This window comes from Sorex fumeus, unplaced genomic scaffold (genome assembly GCF_029834395.1).
Source record: "Sorex fumeus unplaced genomic scaffold, SorFum_2.1 ptg000241l, whole genome shotgun sequence".
NCBI lineage: Eukaryota > Metazoa > Chordata > Mammalia > Eulipotyphla > Soricidae > Sorex > Sorex fumeus.
Window position 1 is genome coordinate 1,215,084 of NW_026606298.1, and position 15,675 is coordinate 1,230,758.

Consider the following 15,675-nt stretch of genomic DNA (forward strand, 5'->3'; position numbering starts at 1 on the left):
TATTGTGCCTAGCCCTGAAATATCCATATGAGATGGAACTAGTCTCATTCTATGCACCCGTGGAAATAAACAATGACGAAGAGACAGCATCGGACATAAGGGTCGTCTGGCTCCCCAAGTTAATCTTTTCTCTTACCCCACCCTCTCTGTATTACAAGGTCAAGGCCCCCTTCCCACGTGAATAATTAGTTTGGCGGGTCCTTCCCGAATCCAAAGAATCGACTTGCTGCCCGGAATTCACTGTCTCTTTGCAAGAAGAAAAAAAAACAGATTTCTGGGGGCTGGCGAGATCATCCAGCGGGCAGGGCACTTAACTTGCCTTGCAGGCGGCCCTCGCGCGTTCCATCCCTGGCACCCCAGGTGGTCCGCCCAGGTGTGCCAGGTGTGATTCCCAGGTGTAAGCCCTGAAGCGAAGCGGGTGCTGGATGTGGCTCACAAACGGGTCACGAGGAAAAGAAAAAGAGAAAGCTCCCCCCAAAAAAAACAAACCAAAAAACACAGGATTTCTGGAAACGGAGTTTGCCTAAAAATCGAGGAGGACCTAACTCGCTCCCCCCGGCCCCGCCCCGTCCCAGCGCCGCCCTAGCCCCGCCCCCGACGAAGCCCCTCCCCTCCTAGGCTCCGCCCCTTCGCGCCCCGCCCAATCCCCGCCCGCGCACGCCTCCGCCCCGCCCACTCGGGGGCCGTTCGGAGCGGTCTGCCACGCCCCCTCCCAGGCACCGCCTCCTTTCCCTGCTCGCCCCGCCCCCAGCCCGTAGTCTATAAAACGCGGAGCGGCGGACCGCGGGCCGGAGCGGCGCGTCGGCGGCCGGAGCGACTGGGCATGCGCGGCGGCGGCGGCGGCGGCGGCGCAGGTTTGGGTCACAAGTAGGAAGAAGCCGGAGCGCGACGCCGGCGGGGCGCAGCGGGGTCGCCGCCTCGGACCCGGAGCCGGAGCCGGAGCGAGGGGGGGCCCCGTCGCTGTCCGCCCTCCGGTCCTCGCCTGTCCGCGTCGGGGCCGGGGGCCGGAGTCGCGGAGGGGGAGCGGCGCGACCCTCCCTCCGCCGCCGCCGCCGCCTGCGCCCGGGGGTCGCGCCCGCCGCAGCCCCGCGGAGCAGCAGCAGCAGCAGCAGGAGGAGGAGGAGGAGGAGGAGGAGCAGCGGGAGGAGCCGGAGCGGGGCCATGGGGCTGCTGTCCCAGGGCTCGCCGCTGAGCTGGGAGGAGACCCGGCGCCACGCCGACCACGTGCGACGCCACGGCATCCTGCAGTTCCTGCACATCTACCACGCCGTCAAGGACCGGCACCGGGACGTGCTCAAGTGGGGCGACGAGGTGAGCCCGCCGTCCCCCACCCCCACCCCGGGGTGCCCGCCCGGCGCCCCACGCCCCGCGCGGGCCACGCGCGATTCCCCGGACCGTGCAGTTCCTTCCTTCCTTCCTTCCATCCATCCATCCATCCATCCATCCATCCATCCATCTCATTCATCTCATTCATCCCGGGGCTGGAGCGGGCACGAAAAAGTGTCCCCCAACCCCAGGGGTTCGCGGCGGCGGAGTGTGGTGTCTGCAGACCCTCTTGCCACAATGTAGCTTGTCAGCGGACCCTCTTGCCACAGTGTAGCGTGTCTGCCGAGCCTCTTGCCACAGTGTAGCGTGTCTGCCGAGCCTCTTGCCACAATGTAGCGAGACCCCTTTTCCCAGGGCGGGACGGACCTGCCCAGTCCTGCTTGGGGCGGGGGAGGGGGGGAAAAAAAGAAAAAAATGGGGGGAGAGGGGTGTGCGTGCGGGGAACCGAACCCAGAACCTGGCGTGCCGCCGGACCAGTGCAGTTGCGTGCGGCCCCTGCTTCCCTCACTAATGGGAACACTTGGTACCTTCGGTTCTGGACTTGGGGGTGCCGGCTCGTGGCCTCGATCCAGCCACCACTGGAACTTGACAGGCCGGGTGCTTCACCCAGACTTGTTGTTCTGCCCGGAGGTGAATGAAGTGTTCCTGGACTCGGTGCTGGACCATTGTTTGCTGGAACGATCTGAAAAAACACAGTTTCCTGCTAGGTAGATAGAAAGGGCAGCTGCCAGACACCCTTGTGTGTCCTCCCTGCCCGGTGTTTTTTTTTTGTTGTTGCACAGTTCAGCTAGGTGGGGGGAAAATAAATAAATAAATAGTCTTGGCCTTTTACCGTCCAGGGCTTTCCCCAGGTGTAGCGTCTTCGGGGATGGTCAGGGTAAGATACTGGACCTAAGTTTGAAGCGTCTGCAGCAAGTAATGTAGGACCTTTCTCCTTTGCAAAAAAAAAAGTTTTTTCTGTTTCTCCGATGGGAAGGTGATTCTGCCTCCGATAGCTTGAAGGGGTTGTACTGTTTTAAGATGAAGAAAGGACCATGACTGGTAATTCACATTTCAGTTATAAGTGATTTTGTCAGGAAAGTGATAGGTGCCGTTTTAGTCCAAAGTCGGATTTTCTTCTTGATGAGCGTTTTATTTTGTATGATGTGTGCGTTTGTGTGAATTTTGTGATTTGTCTCCTAGGCTTATTTTCCCTTCCGGATCTTCCTTTGCCTTTTCCCCTCTCTGTTGACAAAACAGGGTCTTTTGGAAAGGGGAGGGGAAGTTTAAAAGAAATCACAGAGTGGAAAAGTTACATTAACTTGGGAAAAAACTTGTCAAACCCTCCTCGTTTCATTCTTTCTCTGATTTTGCCTCAGTCGTGTCTTAGGGTAGTGTGTAGAATTTTCAACAGAAAGTTTCCCTGCCTGCGAGTTTTGAGAATCTGATTGGAAAGAGCCTGACACAGAAGGGGAAAGTGTGAAGATTGTGGCCAAAAAAAAAAAAAAAAAAAGTCTCTCTTTCTAAAATAACAGCTCTGTGAAACATTGGTTTTGCTCCAACTTGGTTCTCTCACCCTTGCTGGGTAGGATCTTTCTGCCTTTTGGGGACAGAGATGTGACATTTTAGAAGGAGGCATCTTCACACGCAACCCCCTGGCTGATGCCTTTATTTCTCTCTCTGGCACCATATCGAAGTAATCACTTGGTTGTGTTAGAAAGTTTTATGCAACATCCACTGCTTTCAGAAGCCTGAACTTGTTTCTGAGGTTTTATAGATGCGTGTATTCTATGATCTGTTCTCCGAGAATTTTATCCTCTGCAGGATTAAAGACAAAATGGGCAAATACCCATTTATCATACATAGTAAAATCATGTGAGATTTTTATAGAAAGTTGTGTGAGGCGATGGGTGTTGGGGGTCATAGGTAAATGACACCTACCTGGGTTCCCTTCAAGTTGAAGGAGGTTGAAAGCTACCCAGCTCTCGGATCTGTCCTGGAAGTTGTTTTTGAGATGAGCTTTAGAAAATGTGCCGGAGTAGGGAGAGAAAGTCCCCCAGTGTTAGCATTTCAGTTATAAGTGATTTTGTCAGGAAAGTGATAGGTGCCGTTTTGTCCTTGCACAAAACAGGAACCCACTTTCATATCCTTAGTGGTCTCTTTTAGTAAACAGCTCAGGTAGCTCGCAAGCTTGTTTGCATTCAGGAAGTCTTGGGAAGTAACAGAGAGCAGGCAGATAACAGAAGAGAAGGGCGTGGTGAGTAATGTGGGTCTGGAGATGGATGGCTTTGGCAGTCAGAAAGTGTTTTTGTGTGTGATATGTTGCACTGTGTTGGTGTGATACCAGAATACTCCTCCTTGTGGGAAGTTTCGGTAACTACTCACAGGGCCATGGATTTGGATTTACAAAGGGAAAGGATAAAAGGGGAGTCTTAAAACAAAACAAAACAACTGAGTGTGGAGATACAGTTGGAGATACAGTTGGAAGGAAAAGTGTGACACTGTAGAAATGATCATCCCTCATTGCTACACTGTTTTTCTCTGACATGAGACAGAAACTTTCCAATGTGCATCTGGTGGTCCATAGTACTATATTCTAAGGCCTGCCAAATCTGTCCTCTCCATAAATGATCATGAGCCTCAGTTTGTTTTGGAAAATAGAAGGATTGGACTTTCTTCGATCGATCCCTTAGAGCTCTTACAGTTTGAATTACAATTTGTATGTGATCTTTCAGTGTACATGTTCAGTGTACATCTTTGACGGTCACCTTCAGATAACCTTTTGGCTACCATAATCACCACGAAAATTGGGTTGTGATGTAGAAGTTGTGAGTAGGCTGCTTTGGGGAGCCCCAGAGTAACCTATAAATTGGCGGGTTCCTGAATTAGCTTACAGATGTTTATCTTGCTGTTCCTGTGTGAATCCTGCTCTCAATTACCACTAACGATTCTGTGTTGAGGGAAATCAGTTATAATTCTTAGGAGCCAGGACAATCGTCCCAGGATGATTCCTGAGGCAGGAGGAGTGTGAGGAAAAGTTTATTGGCTATTATGCTCAGTTACCTGCCCAGGGTACGAGAGATGCGGCCAAGTAAGGGTCATTCACAGCTCACATGCTCTCATGGTCAGGTTTTGTTTATACCTTGAAGTGTGCACATTGAATAGGCAAGTCTGAGAAATGCTTGCTGCAAAAGAGAGAGCTCTTCCTCTGGTATTTTTTGCGGTTAATCTTTTAACCATCTGCCAGCCTTTTCAGGTACTTGGTGGCCCAGACTTTGGACTAAAAAAATCGGTCTGACTTCATTTCTTAAACATGTTGGATGAGGGTTTGTATTTGCGTACGTGAGTTTTCATCGACTCTCCTATTACAGAATTTAAAGTGTATACAACAACAGTTTGGTATGCAGCACGGTAGAAAATACCACTTGCAGACAAACAGATTTTTTTTGCTAATTTTTTTTCAACCTGGTATTGTGACTCTTAAGGCCAAAACCTCTGCTAATTAGTAAGGGAGGGGGAAAAAAAGTCCTTGAGAGGAAATAGAATCTCTTTTAGTATTTATCAGTGTATTCCTATGCAGAAAACAGAGGAAATTTGGAGAATGATTAGCTGGTTTATTGGCTGTTGAGTGTGAAGTGTACTTAAGAAGTCCAAAGATGGTTAGTTCAAAGGGCTGGAGTCCCAGTGTCCAAGGCCAGAGTCCCAGGTTCCAATGAACCTGGGAACCAGCTACCAGGAGCAATCTCTCAACCCCACTGGTTGTCACCTCCTCCGACCCCCCCCCCCCCCGAAGTAAAGTAAAGTAAAGGCCCTCCCGTTGATCATCGATTTGCTCGAGCGGGCCCAGTAACGTCTCCATTGGAGACTTTGTTGTTACTGTGTTTGGCATATCGAATACGTCACGGGGAGCTTGCCAGGCTCTGCCGTGCGGGTGAGATGCTCTCAGTAGCTTGCCGGGCTCTCTGAGAGGGGTGGAGGAATCGAACCTGGCTCGACCGGGCTGGCTGCGTGCAAGGCAAATGCCCTACCGCTGTGCTATTGCGGTCAACCCAGGTTCGATTCCCAGCATCCCATATGGTCCCCTGAGCACCGCCAGGATATAACTCCTGAGTGCAGAGCCAGGAGTAGCCCCTGTGCATCACCAGGTGTAACCCAAAAAGAAAAAAACAAAACAAAACATTAAAAGATGCACCCTCACCCCCCCAGAAGAAAAAAAAGAAAACAAACACCAAAAATAAAAATGCATAAGGGACTATTTAAAACGCATAGCTTACTAATGAATAAGTGTAAGATCCTGTCACCAAAATAACATTGTTCTGAGCGTACATTTACTGTGAACAGTCACATAGTCATTCAGATCTAATTGAAGATTCTCTGTGACTTGAGGCAAACTGTTTAATTTTTAAGTTCAGCTTTGTCATCTACACAGTGAGAGCAATACTGCTCTACTGTGGAGCTTTGAAGATGAAATAATGTTAGTGAAATGGTTTTTATAAGGGCCTTGAGTACTTTTTTTTTTTTAAGATTGAGGCATAAATGATAGCTTAAAATGTAACATTCAGTAGCCCTGCACTGTAGCCCTGCCCTCCCGTTGTTCATCGATTTGCTCGAGCGGGCCCAGTAACGTCTCCATTGTGAGATTTGTTGGTACTGTGTTTGGCATATCGAGTACGTCACGGGGAGCTTGCCAGGCTTTGCCATGCGGGCGAGATACTCTGGGGAGCTTGCCGGGCTCTCCGAGAGGGGCGGAGGAATCGAACCTGGCTCAGCTCGGCTGGGCTGGCTGCGTGCAAGGCAAACACCCTACCGCTGTGCCATCGCTCCAGCCCAAATATTCAGCATAGCTTTTAAATAGCCATGGTGCTAGAGGAATGAGGCATTCACGTGAGTAAGAAACAAAGCACTACGGGTAACTTTTGGGAAAAATTCTTTACTTACTTTGGTTTGGGGACCACACCTGATGATACTCAGGCGCCAGGGATCAAGCCTAGGTGGGTTGTGTGCAAGGTAAATGCCCTACCCTGACTCTCCCTGAACTCTCTGCAGCCTGGAGAAGTTGCTTTAAAGAACTTCTTTCTTTCTATGGTTGTTGCATCTGGGCCAAGCAACCTTCAGCCACGCTCCCTGTCAGGTTGCTTCGATGAGTAAGTTGTCAGTTTAGGAGTTTCCTCAGTTTTGTGATTTATCACCTAGTACTACGAGGTTATAATTTGTAGCATTTCAGTTACATACCGAATGAGTGGCTTTTCTGGATTAAGTCTGGCCCAATAAAAACTGGAGCAGAAGTTACCTGAGATTGAATTCTGAAATGCTGGTTGGCAGTACTTTTAATCAAGGAACTCAAGTCCCATCTAGTGCTTCATGCAGAGATTTGGTTCTGATCCGGACCTCTTTTAGATCTTGTTCTGGTGCCAACTTTTGATCTGGCTGGGGATCTAAAGGCTACAGAAAGGGATCGTTGCCAAAAGAGGCCTTAGTTGCCTTGTAGTTTGAGAGGTGCTGTGGGTTGGGGGATAGATTCCCAACAGTGAGTGGACCATGATTGACCCGCAGGATGACCCTCGGGGAACAAGCCCAGAGTCTCATCCATGCGGGGTGACTGTGTAGAGAACACCCGCCCGAAGCCTGCCACAATTTTTGCAGGTGGTAGTCTCTGTTTTTGGATGGAGGAGGAATTGTTGGAGCACCCATACCAGTTCAGCATGGTCCCCACTGTCAGGCCAGGCTCTCCTTGTTTTGGGATTCCACCCTGCTTCTTTGGGTCACGCCCAGCGATGCACAGGAGTTACTCCTGGTTCATGCACTCAGAAATCTCTCCTGGCAGTGCTCGGGGGACCGTATGGGATTCTGGGAATCGAACCTGGGTCTGCCACATGCAAGGCCCCTACCCGCTGTGCTATCGCTCCAGCCCCTCTCTGGCTTTTTGAGTATTTATTTTGTTTTTAGTTTTGCGACCATACCCAGCAATGCTCAGGATGGAATCCTGGCTCTGCACTCAGAAGTTACTCCTGGCAGTGCTCAGGGGACTATATGGGTGCTGGGGATCCAACCCAGGTCTGCCACATGCAAGGCAAGCAAGCACCCTACCTGCTGTACTATTTCTCCGACCCTCTCTAGCTTTTTTTTTTTTTTTTTAATTCTCTGTAATTGTGTCTTCTGGGGTAGAAACTGTTCCATTTTGGTCATCAGTTTTGTTAGTTTGTCACTTAAGGGTCATGTTATTTTTAGTGTGGTGTCTTAAGGTGTATTTTAAGGTCGTAGAAGTTTTCGTCCATATTTTCATTTAGAAGTTTTATCGTATTATGTTTCATCTTTAGGTTAATGATGCATTTTGAATTCGTTTTTATATGTGATGCCAGTTACAGCTGCCAGGGTTTTGTTTGTTGTGTATTGTCCCGCACCATTTGTTGAAAAGACATCATTTCTGGACTGCCAGAAGTGAACTTGGCCTTTGCACCTTTGTCTGACCAGTAGATTGCAGTATATTTTTACATCAGTACCTCGTCTTTTCATTGCTATAGCTTTATTAAATATTGTAAAGTTAAGTAATGTTAGCTCTCCAGCTTTGATTTACATCTTTTGTCAAACTTGTCATATTTTTGGTTTTGCTCGATGCTTTATTTCTCTTATTTCCTTTTATGATCAATGATATTATCACTGGCACTGCCCTCCCGTTGATCATCGATTTGCTCTAGTGGGCCCAGTAACCTCTCCATCGTGAAATTTGTTGTCACTGTGTTTGGCGTATCGAATGCATCACGGGTAGCTGAGCTTGTCAGGCTTTGCTGTGCGGGCGAGATGCTCTCTCTGTAGCTTGCTGGGCTCTCCGAGAGGCAATGCTCTTATATTGAAACAAAATCTATCTTGTCTGTCATCTTATTTACTTTTTAAAAATAAGAAATGCAGTTCTAATAATTGTTCTAATGTCTGTAAGTACCCTTAACTTTTGTTCTCAGATTTGATTTTTTGGAGATTGTTTGAGCCTCTCAAGTCTTTTAGCATTAGGCAGATTCACAGAAAACTCAGTCTAGAACTAATTTTTTGTATCATATTGAGATCAGACTTCATGAGTATTCTCTTGTTCCATCTTGATCAAAAGGGGAACTGTTCCCACTCGCCTCATCTCGAAACTTTGCTCAAAGGCTGACTTCCTTCATCTTTGGAAGTTATCTCTCGCAACCAAGATTTAGCCAATTTTTAAGTCAGGGTTTTCTTTGCCTTCATCTGTGCTGTTCATCACTTAGTGTCATTTACTTATGACATTTTATACATGGACATCAGTGAAAATGCCAGTCCAAAGCCTTGAGTCTTCCCAGAATGGCGCTCTGAGTTTAGATGCAGAGCTTAAATTTCCTCATTTGTAAGATTATTTTTTATTTTTGATTCCATTTTAATCCGGTAGGTCTTGAAGTATATACTTCTGTAGCTTTTTAACTGTGTCCTCGGGAGTTTGTTTCAGGGCTCATTTCCCTTTGTGGGGGTCTCCTGGATCAAACCTGAGATGTGTGATTTCTTTCTTTAGAATTATGATGTAATTCACTCGACAATCTCTGCTCTGAAGAAACCCAGGTTTTTACTTGAGCATATGCCTGCCTCTCCCTTCACATTTCTCTAAATAAAACTATTCTTTACCTTTCAAAGTTTTCTCCAGAATATTTTAAGCTCTGTGCGATTTTTAAAAATTGGAAGTGTGTTTAAGAAATGGTGACTTTTAGGCTTTGCTTTCTTCTTAGTACTGAAAACTAGCTTGAGTATAACTTGTAAGTTTCAGGTGTCTAGACATTTTTTTTTTACCTTCCTAAGCAAATCCATTGAGCCTCATAAGTTTCTGATTTAAAAAAATGATACTGCAGGGCAGTTCCTATAGGAAAGTTGGGCTCTAACTTGACCTCATGTAGGAAAATATTAAACTTGACTTCCACGATAGATGACCTTTAAGCGATTGAATGCCTCCTGTCAGGCACTTCCTCTGCTAAGTCATGGGATTGAAGAGAGAAATGCCGCCCTTGAAGTGGGGGTGTGAGGGGGGATGGTTCAGGGAAGGGCAGGAGCAGAGGAGTTTGTTTGCCTTCTGCCTGGAGGATCTTGGTGGGGGTGGGGGGGTGTCTTATAGATGGGGAACCTGCTGGTAAGATCTCCGAGGGAGGTTGAGAAAGCAAAAAAGGGACTTGCACTCATGAGACTATCACAAGTGCCGGAGTTGGGTGAGCACTGCTGTAAATATTGGGCCAGAGCAGAAAACAGGAACTGCCAGATGCTGAACAGGTAGTTTGGATTCAGACTGTTGGTTGGACCAGACATGGTTAGAGCAGACATGTACATCTCAGAGCAGAACAAGGAGATTAGTTCTAGGTCTCGTTGTTAGTGGCATGAAAAGTGGATTGACTGGAGTCTCTATAGACTGGAAGCCCATACTGCATAAGCCTTTAATCAGAGAATAAAGGACAATCTGACCCCAAGCTCTGGGATAAATTGAGCATAGTACAGACAGACTTAGGAAGAGAAATCCCAGGCCCATCCCCTGAACCGGCAGAGTGCCCTTCCAGGGTCCTGGACAAGATGACCAACAAAGGAGGAATCTATTCAGGGACACTTCTTGGGTGAGTTGCTTTAGATATTCTGATTTGAATAAACTGAATGAAAGACCCTCAACCCGGGGGCTGGACTGATAGCACGGAGGGGAGGGCGTTTGCCTTGCACGCGGCCGACCCGGGTTCGATTCCCAGCATCCCATATGGTCCCCCGAGCACCTCCAGGAGTGATCCCTGGGTGCAGATCCAGGAGTAATCCCTGTGCATCATCGGGTATGACCCAAAAAATAAAGACCCCCACCCCCATCCATTAGGAAAAGACAATAGAGAGACAGAGACTGAGACCGAGAGAAAGACATCCCTGGAGAAACGTGTGAGCTGGCTGTGTGGGCTGGACATCCATGGGTCTGAAGACTGTCAGGCGAAGAGTGAGACAGCTCGGAGGGCAATGCCACCTGCTGCTCAGGAACTCAAGGAGGAGGAGGAGGAGGAGGAGGAGGAGGAGAAGGAGGAGGAGGAGGAGGAGGAGGAGGAGGAGGAGGAGGAGGAGGAGGAGGAGGAGGAGGAGAACGTGGGATCCTGAGAAGGACCAGCGTGGGCCGTAATGGGACTGCCCTGTGCAGAAAGGATGGCAGGATTTCGAAGGGTGGGGGGGAGTGGAAATGCTAAGCCACCGCTTTTCCAGTTAGGCAGGAACTGGCGGCTTTGCCAGCAGCATTTTTTATACAGACCAGGACTTGGGAAAAGAGCAACAGTTGGTTCCCGGCCAAGGTAAACGGGATGGAGACCGTTGGAGGGTTTTCACAGCTCGTTAGGTTCTCGAAATCTTGATTAGAATTTTCAGCAGCAGTTGAATTGGGAAGGCATGTGAGTTTAGACCACGATTAAGCAGGATTTGTGTGACTACTCGGTTACTACATTCCTACTTTTAGGAATTGATTTGAAAGGATTGTGCGTACTAGAATGAGGGCCCAGAATTTGCCCCTGAAAGATTGGGTCTCTCGCACATGGAAGAGGGGTTAAATTGGAAGGAAGTCTCCAGCTTCTTACCAGAATTCATTTTGGCTGCATCTCTGCTGGAATCTGCACTTCCTTTTTCCTTTTATTTCATCTAGATTGGTACATACTTGGAGAAGTCATATGACGATCTACTTTGTGCATTTCGGGGAGAGCTTTATGTCGCTTTTAATTTTTAAAAAAAAAAATTTTTTTTTTTTTTTAGTTTTTTTGGGTCACACCTGGCGATGCACAGGGGTCACTCCTGGCTCTGCGCTCAGGAATTACCCCTGGCGGTGCTCAGGGGACCATATGGGATGCTGGGAATCGAACCCAGGTCGGGTCGGCTGCGTGCCAGGCAAATGCCCTACCCGCTGTGCTATTGCTCCAGCCCCTTACTTTTTTAATGTTTAAGTCAGGATTTGGTAGTTATTGAGTGCCTTCCCTCCCAAATCAGATGTTTGCAATTGCAAAAATGCTCAGAGAGACCTATTGTCTTGTTAAGACTTTGTTCTGCAAAAGGGAATGCCCTGCCAGGGAAGGGTGGGATGGGAGAGATGGGGGGTGGGAGGTATACTGGGGCTGGTGGTGGTGGAGAATGGGCATTAGTGGAGGGATGGGTACTCCATCATTATATAACTGAAACCCAAGCACAAAAATTTGTAAGCCCACAACTGTACCTCATGGTGTTTCACTAATAAAAATTTACAAAAAAGAAAAAAAAAAAGACTTTGTTCTGCCAGGTTTTCCTTCTTTTTTTTTTCTTTTTTTCCCCTGTCCTTTGGAGTCCGTTAGAGCCTTTCTTTTTGAAAGATGCTGACTCTGACTCAGCAGAATTTAAAATACCCCAGCCCAGATCCATGGAGATTGCTCAAAGGTCTCTCTGACTCTTCCCATTCCAGCCAAGCACCACCAGAGTGGCCTTGGTGTCTTCAACACTGCTGGGCCCAAGAGTGAATCATCAGGCCTGTGCAGCCAAGCCGAGAATCCCCCCAAACCTCAAGCCCCTTTCAAATTTCAATTCTTTTTTTTAAGTTTAAAAAAAAAAAACAGCAATCCTCTAAGGTATGTTACTTCATTACCCTTTTCCTGGAAGCCTGTAAGAGCTCTGATTACCCCACAGAACTCGTGATGCATATATTTTCGTATATTTCAGTCCGGAGAGAGAGTTAAGGTCTCTGAGTGAAAAACCTGTGAACAGGCTGCCTGGCAGTTCTCTGAAATATTTCTGAGTTCGGGGTTGTGGTCGTGTGCTTAAACTCTCGGAAGTCAAGCGTTTTCAGCCTCGTTAGGAAGTATGCTCTGAAATCTGTAAGCCTCAGACGGAACTGTATGTGGAGGTACTTCCTCCGTTGCTCTCTGTATGCTCACGTTATTTATAAAAGCAACCGTCTGGGAGGCGGGTGTTCTCTCCACACAGGTTGCCATGCCTGTGCTGGGGTGGTGGTAGTCGGCCCTCAGCGCTGCCTTTGCTGTGGTATCTGGGGTCATGATCTGCTGGCTCCAGTGCTCAAATAAAGCCAGAACAAGGAAGTAAACAAAGGTCCTCTCAGTGCAAAGTTCATGCACTTTGCTCCCAGAACTGTGTCTCAAGCCCTTGCCCAGAGAGCACTCATTTTGTACACAGTTCCTGCGTGGTTGGTCATCGAGTTTCTCAGCCTAAAAAAAAAAAAAATCCATAATGGTGTCTGAATAAAAGGGAAAGTGTCCATTAGTACCTTCCTATTGCTAGCAGAAAAGGGTGTGATCACGTTCCACTGGTATGTATGTGACCTGCTTGAAAGAGATCATGGGGATAAAAGGAATAAAGGCTGGGTAGCAAGTCCATGCATTTAAATGCAGTGACCTTTCTGGTGATGCAGAGTAATATATTTTGGAGTGAAAGAAAAATGGGTGGTCCTGCGCTTCTCGATTTGTGGAAGAGCTCAGTCACAGCTCCAGCTACAAAGGGAATTTCCTTCTAGTTCAGAGGATGAGATGAAGGCCCAGAGACTAAACACATTCCATCAGTCTGGAACTGCCTGATACTCGTGGGATGAGAGGGCAGGCGAAGACGGCTCTGGGTAGGGTCACTGTCTCCCACAAATTCTTGGAGTGTCCAGTGTGAGTGATAACTCCGCAGGGAGGAAACACCAAGTAGGTCAGTGTGCTGGTATTCAGCCAAGGTTTGTTCGGAAGAGAACATTTGCCTTGGGACCCCTGGGAGCCGGGTCTTCCTTCCATGCCAGTGTTGGAAAGCAGACCCTCGGGCTGGCTGCCCACATGCGTCCGACCGTTGAACTACATCCCTGGCCCCCAAAACCAGACCTGGGAAGGGCTGACATCATAATTCTTGCCAGAGACCGTCGGTGCTCCTGCCCCTGACTTGAAGCCTGAGGGTGGAGGGAAAGTCAGGCCGGTCGGGCAGCAGTGGCCTGGGGAGGAAGGTCAGCCTTGAGGGGTGGAAAGTGAGTCTTCAAAGAAGAGTGCTGCTCGGTCTGGGAACCCAGGTCTGAACTGTGGTAGCTTTCACATTTTTTTTGTTTTGAAAAATAGAATCACCCGGGGCCAGAGCAAGAGTAAAGTGGGTAGGGCGTTTGCTTTGCACGTGGCCGGCCCAGGTTCGATTCCCAGCATCCCATATGGTCCCCTGAGCAATGCCAGGGGTAATTCCTGAATGCTGAGCCAGGAGGGACCCCTGTGCATCGCCGGGTGTGGCCCAAAAAGCAGGAAGAAAGTAATTTAATAAAGAATCACCATGAGATACACAGTTACAAAGTTGTTCATGGTTGGGTTTTAGTCCTTTAGTGTTCCAACACCCGACCCTTGGCCAGTATACATTTCGCACCGTCGGTAATCCCAGTTTCCCTCCTGATCCCAGCCTGTCTCTATGCTGGTTTTTTCCCCTTTTCCTCCCTCCTGCTTCTTCCCTCTCCCATCATGGGTCGCAGTCCAGGTTCTGACAGGCTAATGTGTATCCCTTTACCTGCTCTCAGCACCCAGTTCTTGTCCCCGGTGGTCATTTCCAACTCTTGTTGTCGTTTTGACCACTGCTGGTACGACCAGAAACAGACCCCATTGGAAACGACATTTTCATATACCAATCCTCCCTCTTTGTGAAGAACATGTTCTGGTATTCAATTTTTTGAAAAAAAAAATGATTTCTGTAAAATTGATTGTAGCCCACCTCGGCCCGCTAAAGGTTTGTAACCAGCGTGGAAAGCCCACAGACACCCCAGAGCTAGAACAGTCACTGCTCTGCATGCTGCCTGTACTTCTTACCTCTCCTTTTAGGCACTTGAGGTTTGATTTTTGCAATCCTCACTGGCCCTGCCCGCCAGGCTGTTTTCGACTCCTTTGACGAAAAGAAATGAAGTTGCCAAGGTTCCGACTGATTCCCAAGCCTCTGCTCCAAGCAAGCTTAGCTCCTCCAGCTCAGCCTCCCGTGTAAGCCGGTGAAGCCCTCTTGTTCTCGGAGGGGGCTGGCCTGGGGTCGCAGGTGAAGTGTACAGGGTAGTCACTGTCACTGTCCTCCCGTTGTTCATCGATTTGCTTGAGCGGGCCCAGTAACGTCTCCATTGTGACAATTGTTACTGTGTTTGGCATATCGAGTACGCCACGGGGAGCTCGCCAGGCTTTGCCGTGCGGGCGAGGTACTCAGTAGCTTGCCAGACTCTCCGAGAGGGGCGGAGGAATTGAACCCGGCTCGGCCGGGCTGGCCACGTGCAAGGCAGACGTCTTACCCGCTGTGCTATCGCTCCAGCCCGTAAAGGGCAGAGAGAGGAGATAATGGTAACAAAAGAGGCAGGCTGGGCTTACCTTCCAATGTCTCAGAGCCAAGCCACCGGGGCAGGGTGAAGATTTTACTTGACCAGCTAGCTGGCCGGTGATTCTCTTGCAGCAAAAGACTCAAAGCTAGTCTATTGAGGATGTTTGGCGAATTTGTTGGTTGGCCCACAGGAAAATGCTACCAACTCGGCAGTAAGGAGCGCAGCCATCCCAGCTTGTCTTCTGCTGGCAGTCACATAGAGGAAAGGCAGCCTCTCCTATGAAAATCAGACTGACCTCCCCCAAGCCTCTGGGCCGCAGATCAAGCCCTGGCCCTGGCCCCCCTCGAGCTCTGACGGCCCAGTATGTAACAGGAATGTCACACTTGATGGGGAAGGAGTCTCCAACTTTTCCCTCTTGGCAGTGCCAGGGATCCAACCCACGGCCTCGCGTAAAGAGAGATGCATGCATTATCTCGGAGCTGAACCCCAGGCCCTCGAGTCTCCATCTTCTCACCCCGTTTAAGCTAGTTTGGATTCCCGTCAGGTGGTATCAACCCCCCCCCCCTCCGTATCCCACTGTAGCATCTGCCGCTGCCTTGTGTGGTTGGGTTGACAGTGCTTGGTGCCTGTGTGTGGCCCGGCGGGACCGAGTCTAAACGGGAAGGCTGGGGGCGGGAGCGATAGCATAGCGGGGAGGGCGTTTGCCTTGCACGCCACTGACCCAGGTTCGATTCCCAGCATCCCATATGGTCCCCTGAGCACTGCCAGGAGTAATTCCTGAGTGCAGAGCGAGCCAGGAGTTACCCGTGTGCATTGCCGGGTGTGACCCAAAAATAAAAAAGTAAAAAAATAAAAAAAAACAGGAAGGCTGGGGCAGGAGAGAAAATACAGCGTGTAGGACACCGTCTCTCTCGCGCGTTGCCGACCTGGCTTTGATCCCCCGGCATTCCCTAGGGTCCCCCTAACACTGCTGAGTGTGACCCCCCCCCAAGCCAAAAAATTAAAACGTGAAGAAGGCCTTGAGTCCCTGTCCCTGCCCGCTGAACACAACAGTCACGCCGGAGTTCAGAATTCCTCGATTCAGCTCTGGCTCC

General features: G+C 49.1%; 1 protein-coding gene across 1 annotated transcript in view; it reads left to right on the forward strand.

Annotated features, from left to right (window-relative positions):
• Positions 1-829: 829 nt before the first annotated feature.
• GCLC (glutamate-cysteine ligase catalytic subunit) overlaps positions 830-15,675 on the forward strand; it is a 49,113-nt gene continuing 34,267 nt past the window's right edge. The window contains exon 1 of the mRNA XM_056108978.1: positions 830-1,311. Within this exon, the coding sequence (XP_055964953.1) occupies positions 1,162-1,311 (150 nt within the window). The 5' untranslated portion in view covers positions 830-1,161. The remainder of the gene's footprint in view (positions 1,312-15,675) is intronic.